The sequence below is a fragment of the Peromyscus californicus genome, unplaced genomic scaffold (genome assembly GCF_007827085.1).
Source record: "Peromyscus californicus insignis strain IS unplaced genomic scaffold, ASM782708v3 Scaffold_9__1_contigs__length_137607984, whole genome shotgun sequence".
NCBI lineage: Eukaryota > Metazoa > Chordata > Mammalia > Rodentia > Cricetidae > Peromyscus > Peromyscus californicus.
The window spans coordinates 63,399,848-63,411,693 of NW_026294617.1; the positions used below are offsets into that span (position 1 = coordinate 63,399,848).

General features: G+C 42.3%; 1 protein-coding gene across 3 annotated transcripts in view; it reads right to left on the reverse strand.

The window, feature by feature from the left end:
• The window catches only part of Tmem131l (transmembrane 131 like), a 145,182-nt gene that overhangs the window by 24,681 nt on the left and 108,655 nt on the right, over window positions 1–11,846 (reverse strand). For all 3 annotated transcript variants that reach the window (XM_052730620.1, XM_052730621.1, XM_052730619.1), the window contains exons 19-25: window positions 11,758–11,830; window positions 8,455–8,582; window positions 5,875–6,017; window positions 4,929–5,115; window positions 4,321–4,506; window positions 3,273–3,422; window positions 1,874–2,496 (exon numbers count right to left, since the gene is read on the reverse strand). In XM_052730620.1, coding sequence (XP_052586580.1) covers window positions 1,874–2,496; window positions 3,273–3,422; window positions 4,321–4,506; window positions 4,929–5,115; window positions 5,875–6,017; window positions 8,455–8,582; window positions 11,758–11,830 — 1,490 coding nt within the window. The remainder of the gene's footprint in view (window positions 1–1,873; window positions 2,497–3,272; window positions 3,423–4,320; window positions 4,507–4,928; window positions 5,116–5,874; window positions 6,018–8,454; window positions 8,583–11,757; window positions 11,831–11,846) is intronic.

Consider the following 11,846-nt stretch of genomic DNA (forward strand, 5'->3'; position numbering starts at 1 on the left):
CTGAGAAATCTTAAAGACAGCATACTAAATGAAATGAGCCAGACAGATAGGGACTAATGTTTTATGATTTCTGATTTCAGTTGGAAGGAGACCTAATGTGGTCACATTCAAACAGACAAGAGGATGTTTCCCAAGCTCTGGGGAAAGGAGTGATGGTGTCTAGTTTACTACTTAGCAGACATTGTTTGGGTTGATGACAAAGTCCTGACCATAGACTGAGGTGATACTTGCCCAACAACTCAAATTATAACAAACGTTCCTCTCAGAGAACTCCAACTATCTTTTACATCATAATATTCTTTATGGAACAGTCAAATTTCCATTTGAGGATTGTGTCAAATGCATAAAGCTCTTTAGAATTAATTCAGAGCTTTTCCATTCCTTCACTTCAGTATCAACAAGTGATCAATAATGAGATTTCCACGGTTTGAACATGGGCCTTGGTTCCCAAGATGGTGCTCTCAGGAGGTGCAGTGGACCTTTTAGGAGGCAGGCCTCCTGGGAGCTTCTCAGGTCACTGGGAACATGCCCTCAAAGTGGGTCGTGAGACCTTGGTCTCCTCCCCTACACTTCCCCCTTGTTTCCTAGCTCATGATATGGGTGTGTTCTTCTGATACAGGCTTTCTACCTTGCCAGCCTAACTCCAGTGCAAAGCCTAAGACAACAGGCCTCCTGGCGTTGGACTAGAACCCCCGAACCTTCCCTACAGCACTGTTCAGGAGACACTTCGTTGCAGTAAAATGAAGCTGGCCAACAAGTGCTAGCAGCTGAATGTTAAGACCAAAGCTTGACTGGTATGGTGGCACACACTTTAATCCCAGTACTCAGGAGGCTGAGCCAGCTGGACCTCTGTGAGTTTGTGGCCAGCCTGGTCTACAGAGCGAGATCCAGGCCAGCCAGGGCTACTTCGTGAGATCCTCTTTTAAATAAATATACACGTACATACTGCTGAGTTTTTCCAACAGTACAGGAATGTGTTAACATACTGGTTAAGAGAGAAAGAGGAGGGGGGAAAGGAGGAGGTGGTGCAGACCATTCTGTGGAGGCTACAGGCTTCAGCTAGCACATGCTACCCTTCTTCTGTCAATAGCATCTGTCACGAGAACAGTTGTCTTTCTTTAACCAAGAGATGCTATTAAAAAAGCAAGGCCAGGAAACAGGAGGTGCTGCAGCCATTAGAAAAGTTGGTGTAGCCAGGTGTGATGGCACATGCCTTTGATCTCAGCACTTGGGAGGCAGAGGCAGGTAGATCTCTGAGTTCAAGGCTAGCCTGGTCTATAGAGTGAGTTCCAGGACAGCCAGGGCTACACAGAGAAACTGTCTTAAAAAACAAAAAGAAAAAAAGAAAAAGAAAAGTTGGTACAGATCTGTTTAGTCAGAAACCCTGCAAGGGGTGACTACTTTTTTACAAAAAGCCTGAAGCTGAGAATAAATAATTAGCGATGTATCAATATCTTTCTATTAATGATATACAACATTAATACTCCCACCTTGTTCTAATACTTGAAATTCTTAGTCATAGCATTCTAAAACATAGGGTCCTTGTTGTTTTGAACGTCAACATTTATGCCTTTGCTAAAATTGGGTATATAAAAGCACTCAGCTCTCACAATTAAAACCAAAGATCGCACAATTAAAACCAAAGATCACAGCTGGGCATAGTAGCTTTCCCCTGTAATTCCATGACTTGTGAGGCTGAGGGAAGAGTCCTGTGGTGAGTAAGACAAGACTGGACTGTACTTTAGTGTAAGAGTCTGAAGAAAAGGTGCTGGGGGAAGCACAGTGCCTCTCTGAAGGCTACAGGCAAGACCAAATCTCACTGGGAATAGACAAGACACCAAAGGGCAACAATCAAAGAGGCGGCCAAGGTTACCATGTTTCCTGGAAACTTCTGGCATGTCTGCCTGCTGGGACTGAGGTGGGCTTTTGGGCAAAGGACTTTCAGGTGGCTTCTTAGAAGTCTTCTGTAGGCAGGGCTCTTGTTCCTTGAGCTCAGCCATGTTTTCTGAAGTTTTAATGTCAGTTTCCTTAGGAAACATACACGTCTGTATTCCCTCCTTCATACTACATTCTGAAGAAGTATTATTGACAACTGTGTTTTTCAGTGAGTTTTCCTCTTTGTTCAATACATTTTTGGGTAGGGTTAAATTCTTCTGCAGGTTGACATTCACACCACTGGCATACTTGAGGCTGACCCAGTTCTCACTAATGATATCAGCGCAGGCGTCTTCCTTGGCAGCAGACAGCGAGCTTGCCAGGGTCAAAGTCTGCTTCTCTTCGGTGGTAATGTTGGCACTGCTGGCCACGGATGTACTTGGTTTCTGTTTGCTGTAGTAGAAGGAGCACTTATGCTTCTTCTGAGAATGACCATAGGTGGCCGGGCTTCTCTTGGCAGCATTCTGGATCCTGCTCAGGGGTGGGCCCACTGGAAGGCAGCTCTTTCCTCTGGCTTTATCAGATGGGCTGTATGTGTCAAGAAAGTTCTTGCAATTGCTTCTGAATAGAAGAAGAAATGCATTTAGTATGAATGCAAAGCAAACCAAGCTTCCCTTCTCCACAAGGGTGGGATCAATTGGCGCAGTGCACTGAGGAGTTCCAGCCTCCCCCTTCTTTCCAAGTCCCATATGTGGTAGAATATTATTTTAAGGTGCGTTACTTTTGTTTATGTTGCATTTATTTAACTCTGTGAAGCTGTGTTACTGTGCCTGTCTAAAATGCCTGATGGTCTAATAAAGAGCAGAACGGCCAATAGAGAGGTAAGAGAAAGGATAGGAGGGGCTGGCAGGCAGAGAGAACATAGAGAGGGAGAAATCTGGGGAGCGAAAAAGGACCTAGCAGCCAGAGAAGGAGGACTCCTCCAGGGGCCAGCTACACAACAGCCAGCCACAGAGTAAAAGTAAGATTTACAGAAGTAAGAGAACAGAAAAAGTCCAGAGGCAAAAGGTAGATGGGATAAGTTAAGAAAAGCTGGCTAGAAAGTGAGCCAAGCTAAGGCCGGGCATTTACAAGTAAGAATAAGCCTCCGTGTGTGATTTATTTGGGAGCTGGGTGGCGGACCCCCCAAAAAAGACCAAAAAACCCACAACACCCATGAGTCTTCTACCGGGAGGCCATCAATGAGACAAGCCCTCACACAGAGTATCTAAGAAAATAGTGCAGATGTTCACACACAAGCTACAAAGAATTTGATAAAAATTAAATTTCTATTACCTTGAAAGAAAATCAGAAATGAGCAGTATGAAACCCCACCCCCCAGGAGGGAGACATCTTACTTGTGGGAGTGGGAGCTGATCACGTCCACTGGACCACCGTTCGGCTGTGAAGACGAGCTGCCATTCTGCCTCTGTCTTGTTTTCATGAATTCCATCAAAATGTACTGCGCTTGTTGGAAGGCTATTAAAATCACACCCAACAGGGATAAACTGGGGAGAAAACAAGGCCATCCGTTACTGTACGGCTCTCAGCAGCATTAAGAAGACCCACTCTAAGCCAGGCACAATAGCTGCAGTTCCAGCTACTCAGACGCTGAGGCAGGAGGACTGCTTGAGTCTGCTTGGGAAATACAACGAGACTACCTCAAAACAACAACAACAACAACAATAAAACAAAGATAAAAAGACTTTTTTCCCCTATTATAGTAGAGTGGTGAATGAACAATAGAAAACAGCTACAGAATTTGTATTAAATTTCAATGAACATGTGACATAAAAGGTTGAAAACACTCCGTTTTTAAAAACATGCATATTCATAAGGCTGACATGACAATTCAACTTGTAAATGTACTTTCTAAATGAAGTGACTGTTAAAGGATCACTGTGGTCTTGCTGAGTGGTGGTATCCCACCCCTGTAATCCCAGCGCTTAGGAGGCAGACAGGCAGATCTCCAAGTTCAAGGCTAGCCTGGTCTACAGAATGAGGGCCAAGACAGCCAGGGCTACAAAAACAAAAACAAAAACAAAAACAAAAGCCCTGTCTCAAAAAACAAACAAATAAAACCAACCACACAAAACCAATAAACAAACAAATAAAGGATCACTACTGTGGTCTTACAATATCAAATAGTCACTGCACTGAGCTAATATCAGTCCTCAGGTCTGCCACTGTGACCGGCAATGAATGAACGTGGAGCAAAGCTGTGAGTTACACCTCTGGTCCTGTAGCCCTCTCAGGCAGTTTCCTCAATCTTCCCACAGTTCCCCCCGTTACTGCCTAGTCTCCTGATCACATGCCAGCAGACTCACTCGGGCAATCTGCATTTTCATGTGACTGCAATGTGACTTACTCCTCTGCCTGAGATGCGTGGGGAAGGTGGTCGTTTACCTGACAAAGAAGACAGTGAGCTTCCAAAAAGACTCCTCCCAGCTGGGACCTGGAACCACTTCTGCACACAAGGGCAACATGTGATGAGGGAGAGTCACATTGAGTGTGAAATGGAATTCCAGGTCCGCTGCAGTTACCAGCATCAGTTCACGGATGACCCAGGAAGAGGTAAAGTCCGGAGTAAACCTAGGGTAAGGGGCTCATCAGTATGATCATTTGCTGGTTTTAATTCTCACCACAAAGCAAAAATAACAACAGAAGTAAAACTTAGGCCTACAAAACAATACTCAGGACTGGAGAGATGGTTCAGTGGTTAAGAGCACTGGCTACTCTTCCAGAGGACCTGAGTTCAATTCCCAATATCCACAAGGCAGCTTACAAATGTCTCTAACTCTAGCTCCAGGGGACCAGATACTTCTTCTAGCATCCTTAGGTATCACATTCACATGGTACATCACATATATGCAGCAAAAACACCCTTACAAAATTTTTAAATTAAAAAACAAATATTTATATAAAAGCAACATAAGTTATCAGTTACCAATGGGCTGGGTACCTCCCACAACAGTACACCATGAACAGAAAAGAACTTACACCTCAGCACTTACACGATACTGATGTCACGAGATGTGTTTGGGTTCAGCGAAAACGGATGGCAATCTAACACTTGGAATCCATAACCCTGGCAGTTATACCCATTGATTTTCAGGGATGTCACAGTTACAGGAAGAGGGCCGATGTTCTCAACTTTGAAGTTCTTTGTTATAGATAAAATCTGCTTGCTGTCTTTCATCTCTAGAAAGGAACAAGTTGTTTTATTTAGTATACATAAACTTCAAAACTAACTTTAATAATTGACTGAATCAAAGCATTATTAAAATGTGAAGAAGTTGAACATAGCTCCAAGTCTGATTTCTGCCTTGTTTGTAGAATAGTTTCTTATTCTAGCATCTCTAGATGTTGTTATATAACAAGGAAACAATAAAAATACTCAAGTCCACATTCTGCCTTACCCACTAGAGGCAAAACTCGAATGTTTTATTCTTCCTACAGCCAAATAGTTTGGATTTACTGCAAGATATCATGTACCCTATATCCCTGGAATTTTCATTTACACTGAACCATGGATAAGGTAAGAGACAGAATCTCATAGAGACAGAATCTCATATATCCCAGGCTGGCCTCAAACTTGCTATGTAGTAGCCAGAGATGGCTTTAAACTAACTCCTGATCCTCCTTCCCAAGTCCTGGGATTAGAGGTGTGTACCACCATCCTAGGTTTTATTTACATTTTTGTTTTAACATCATCACAGTTACTAGAAACAGTTCAGATATGATATCAAACCTTTGGAAATAAATGAAAGCATATTTTACATTTGGAGTTTTTGGAAAGAGTCAATAACTTAAAATGTAACTGTGAAGTTATTCAGTCTAATCTATATAAGGAGTGATATTTAACCAGTTGTATTGTTTCTATATCAATCCTTAATTTAACAGCTCTAAGTTATGGAATGAAAGAAAAAGATGTTGCAGGGGTCAAGCCTGTGAACTCACGTCGACGACAGTCCATCAGAGTGGACTCAGGCACCTTAAATCGGAGTGAGCCTCCTGCACCAGGAAGTCTTCCACCCACTTTCAAGAGCTCTTGTGCTCCAAATCCTTCCACAACGACCGCATCGATGACAGTCAAGTTATTCCTACAATGAAGGAAAGCACAGCAGCATCACCCAAGGCCTAAGTCAACACAGCCCTAAAACACACATAATCCTGAGACACAGGGGAAAGCTTGCTTAAATGTTACATGCTGCAAAGCTTACCCGGCACTATTCCTAGACAGCAAGAATACTGTGAGTTAAAAATACAGCAATCTCTTAAAAGTGCAATCTTATAGACTAAGGGGTCTCCAGGAAATGAATGCTAGTCCAGAGTGCTCAAGCTAGCTGGCAGTAGAGGGAGTGAGTGATCATCGTTCTCCAACCACCCCGCCACAAATGGAAACTAAGTTTTCTAACAACCAGGCATGGGGTGGTGGCCACACTCTAAGACATCAGATAAAGCAGCAGACACATATGCTAACAAAACTTGACAAAATGACAAAACTTATTTGTCGAGTGAATTAAGAGGTTTTCATAGTGATTACAATGAGAAGAAATACTGCCTTATGGATGGGATAACCCTAGAATGAGAACTATGTTTCTTTTTAATCAAATACTGAAAATATCATCCCACAAATTACATGTAACTAGTCAGATTCTTATTAATGCAGTGGTGCAGGCCAGTATTCATCCTTTTATTAACTGACATCATGCTTGTTAAGATAAAGTTTGATGTGCAAAGTTGAAAGGATGCACACTAGACTGAATTCCCAGCACCATGGTAACAATGTCACAGAAGTGCAGAAGGGATTTATCTGTATTTCTAACTATGTAAAATGCACTGAAATATGTTTATATCTCTGAAGCTTAGTTCGCTATGTAGAAGTCTATAAATGATAAATAAGGGATTTGTAGAAAATACTGTGTCAATCAATAAAGAAACCATCAAAAGTAAATGAACCATTATTAAAAACTTTATTTTTAAGTCTAGGGAAGCAAAGTTTATTGATATACTTTCTAAAACCTTTCTTCAAGAAGAATAGGTTTTGCCAGATGGTGGTGGTGCACGCCTTTAATCCCAGCACTCAGGAGGCAGAGGCAGGGGGATCTCTGTGAGTACGAGGCCATCCTGGTCTACAAAGTGAGTTCCTGGAAAGGCGCTAAGCTACACGGAGAAACCCTGTCTGGGGGGGGGGGGGGGGGGGAATAGGTTTTAAATGAAGCACACAACTCAACAGAAAGGTGGGGAGTCTCGGGTCAAGGCCTATGAGGACAAACACGCTGGATTTTTTTTTTTTTTTTAGCACATTTTCTTTTTAGTCCCATTCAGCTGCAGAAGAACTAATGCTGGCACATTAAAGGACGCTTCCAATAAACTTTGTGCAATTGATCTGATAATAGAAAAGCTTTTGAAAAGTAACTAAAGTATTATGTATTCAAAGTTGCATTTGGGTTAGGCTCACCAATGCAAGTAGCTTCAATTCATGTCTGTACTGTAACTTTTGCAAAAAGATTCTCATAAAGACTACCCACATAAAGCGAAGAATAAAATGCATTTTTCCCACTTAAATCAACAAGCAGTAACTATCACTCAAGAGAGCAAAATGAGCCAGTGGGCTTGTCCAGTGAGGCACTTTTCCCATTGTCCCTGGGGCTACAGAGCATGAGAGGCTGGAGGTCAAAACCTATTCATGGGAATGTCTACAGCAATGCTGTAATATCTTCATTGTAAGGACAAAGAAGTAAATGTGTGTGCGCCTGTGGGTGGGTATGTTCTGCCTTTTAGGACCATATCTGACTAGAGGCTGAGTGAAACATGCTCCCCTCCTGGAGACACCAGCCTACTAGGGAAGGAATGTGACTGAAGCACAGGGATTGAATGAGGACTCTTCAGCCCCTACCTCTTCCTATCCCACAACTGAGCCCCACCACTATACTGAGATGTGTCAACTCTCAGTGAAATAGATGAGCCAGTGAGAAAGAGACTGACTTGCTGTGGAACAATCCTTCTGTACATTGTAAAAATGTGTTGCTCTCTAAGCACTTGGGAGGCAGAGGCAGGCGGATCTCTGTGAGTTCGAGGCCAGCCTGGTCTCCAAAGCGAGTACCAGGAAAGGCGCAAAGCTACACAGAGAAACCCTGTCTCGAAAAACCAAAAAAAAAAAAAAAAAAAAAAAAATGTGTTGCTCTCATTGTTAATAAAAAGCTGATTATCCAACAGCTAGGTGGGATTTTAGGAGCAGAGAGAATGCTGGGAAGAAGAAAGGTAGAGTCAGAGGAGCAGCCAGCCAGATGGAAAGGAAGCAGGACATGCAGGAGAGGTAAAAGCCACGAGCCTTGGGGCAGCACATAGATGAACAGAAATGGGTTAATTTAAGCTGTAAGAATTAGTTAGTAATAAGCCTGAGCTATCAGCCGAGCATTTATAATTAACAATAAGCCTCTGAGTGTTTATTTGGGAAGCAGCTGGTGGAATAGAGCGGTTCTCGGTCCCAACGAAAAACTGCCTACACTGACCCTGTGACAGGGACACACCTACCGGATTAGTATGAGGGAGGTGACTTTTCCATAGTCCACTGGTGTGAACACAACACCAACCCTTCTCACTTCCAGAGGCTGCAAGTGCAGGTGGAGAGCATCAAAACTGGACTCTTCTGAAGGTTCACCCTGCAAGTCACAGAGGACATCATTAACCACTTCAAACCAGCAGAGTGGGCTTCCACAGTCACTGAGCACACCCAGTTAGAAGCTTGACCCCATGCATCCTTGCCAACCCGTTTTCTTTTCTCTCCTTATATCTGTGGTGCTGGGGACAGAATTCATTGCCTTATACATGCTAGGCAAGTGCTATACCGCTGAGCGCCACCCCCTGCTCTTGTCAATGTATCTGAACTTGTTTGTCCTGAACATTCAAGTGTTCAATACTTCCTATGCTTTATTTGAGAAACTTCAATGGTAACCGCAGGACAATCTAGCAGGATCTTGCAAAGTGGATTTGCCCCCTGACTTGGGTGGGACTTGGGAGTTAGAAGCCTTCTATACCAAACACTTTGACTATGAAACAGTAATCAGAAAACAGACGTTTTCTGCTTGATTCTATAGACACTGAACAAGATCACCCATACCCACATCAGATAAGCATAGACTGTCTTTAACAGTGAATTTAGGTTTCATAGAAACCATCTTTTTTTTTTTTTACAAGTTTCTCTCTTTAGGAGAGAGACTGCTATTTATTCCCATTTGCCTTTATTCCTTCCAGTATTCCTCTGAATAAATATTGTTGTTTTAACACTGATAGGCTAGATTTTTTATGAAAATATTTCTGCTGCTTCGTCTAGCTCATGAAAAGTGATTGTTGACAGGTATGACATATAACCTCCACAGTAATATTTCTCTTTTCAGTTTTATCCTTCAAGCCTTGTTGATATTTTCTGTGCTAACTAGAAAGACAACTGGTGATAAAACCAGGTTCATTTCCATTAAAATTATAAACTCTACAAGACAAAATTTTGCATTATAAATAAAATATAAACACCAAACCAAAATGATGCCAATCTTTAGTATTAAAGCTGTAATAATATCAATAGCAGCAGTCTATTAAATGTTTTTTATATACCAGGCACTGGATTATTTAGCCCACATAAAACATTAAGCAGTCTATTTTATAAACTTTATTGACTCTTCAAATGTTGTTATGAAGGTCAGAGGTGAGCTGAAACAACTGCCCAAAATCATATAGGTAGATGGAGTCAAACCTGCCCCACCCAGTTCCATACATTCTTAACCCCACCCAAAAAACTACGCTAATACAAGCAAGTCAACTAAATTACAATGTCCAAGTCTTTTTTATATGAAAAATAGTTTTAAACTTTTTTAAATATTATTTTTTATTTATGTGCACATATGTTTGCCTTCCTGTCTGTACAAGCAGCACTTGTGTGCAGAACACCATGGACTGTGGTTATAGGCAACTGTGAGCCACCATTTAGTTACTAGGAACCAAGCCTGGGTTCTCTGCAAGAGGGAACAAGTGCTTTGAGCATTTCTTTCTTTCTTTCTTTCTTTCTCTCTCCCTCTCTCTCTCTCTCTCTCTCTCTCTCTCTCTCTCTCTCTCTCTCTCTCTCTCTCTCTCTCTCTCGTCAATCTAATAAGTTAGCAAAGACTCCCCCACCACAAGGGTGTTATTTCTTGGAAGGAAAAATCTCTAGATGTCAATATAAACATTATCTAGATGAGTTACCCAATTTGTTCAAATCTGGATAAAACAGTTACACAAAATAAATTGGCTTTTTTTTCTGATTTCAAATTTTAAATGACTTGCTAAAAAGGCAAAGCATTTCTCAGTATTTTGAACTAATTATCTCCATCACCCTAGATGCTACTTGGGAAAGAGGAGCAGAAGGGGGCAGGGTCACCATGGAGAATGAGTGACCCCGAGGCACACGGATCTACCCCTCCAGTGATGCCCAAATGATCTCAGAGAAGGGATGATTTGCTCATTATTGTAAACAAGTCTCTATTACAAGTGTACTTAAGAACCTGCTCTGACTCCTTCTGTCCCAGGCTCTCTGTGGTCTCCCTCCTGATGTTCCATGCAGACTGAGGCTCTCTGTGGTCTCCTCCTGCTCTTCCACATAGACTGAGGCTATCTGTGGTCTCCTCCTGCTCTTCCACGAAGACTGAGGCTATCTGTGGTCTCCCTCCTGCTCTTCCACGAAGACTGAGAGGCTATCTGTGGTCTCCCTCCTGCTCTTCCACGAAGACTGAGAGGCTATCTGTGGTCTCCCTCCTGCTCTTCCACGAAGACTGAGGCTATCTGTGGTCTCCCTCCTGCTCTTCCACAAAGACTGAGGCTATCTGTGGTCTCCCTCCTGCTCTTCCACAAAGACTGAGGCTATCTGTGGTCTCCCTCCTGCTCTTCCCAAAGACTGAGGCTCTCTGTGGTCTCCCTCCTGCTCTTCCACATAGACTGAGGCTCTCTGTGATCTCCCTCCTGCTCTTCCACGTAGACTACATTGAGTATAGTTTTACACGGGCGGAGACCACTGTATATGTCTGTGTACATTCTTTTTATAGTTGCTTTAACTTTGATTCTGAACACACAAGACAAATCCTCTACTACTGAATGAAGACTAAGAAATGAGGTGGCTAAGGCCACTGGCAAACAACTTCATCATATGATACTTTAATTCTTGCTCCTAAGTGTTTAGGTAAGGCATCATGGCTGCTTAGAGGTCTAAGAATGCTAAAGAAACCTTTTAAATAGAGGATGTATACTATCATAGGAATATAGTGACTATTCAAATCACTAAGACATGTGAGAACTTTTTATTTCTTTGCTTTTTCAGATAGGATCTCTCCATAGAGTCCTGGCTGTCCTGGAACTCAATCTGTAGACCAGGCTGGTCTCAAACTCACAGAGATCTGCCTGCCTCTGCCTCCCAAGTGATGGGATTAAAGGCTTGCACCACCATGCCTGGTACACAGAAGAACATTTTTAAAATATGTCTGCTTTTCCCTTATAACACACTAAAAAGGAATCTGAAGGGGCTAAGGGATCCTAAGAGAATCATAAATTCATTCTTAGATCTCTAGCTACACGGTTTTTTACACAGCTCTGATTCAGTTGCTGTTTCTTCTCTTGCATGAATCTAATCCATCACGTTAAAATGATGCACAGTCTAAACTAATCCTGCAGCACAATGTACTTTAAAAAGAAACAAACAAGCAAGCACTGCTATGTATGCTTCATGCCCAGAGAGAGGAAACAAGAGCCAACACGGTAAGGCTCTTGTTAACACAGCTAGCAAGTCAGCAGCTTCAATGTCTCAAGATGGCCTACCTGGTAAGGGCAAGCTTTGGTGAGCTGGAATTCACCAGTTGTGAAATTAATCATCTGCATATCTGTGCCAAACCTAAAAACAAAACAAA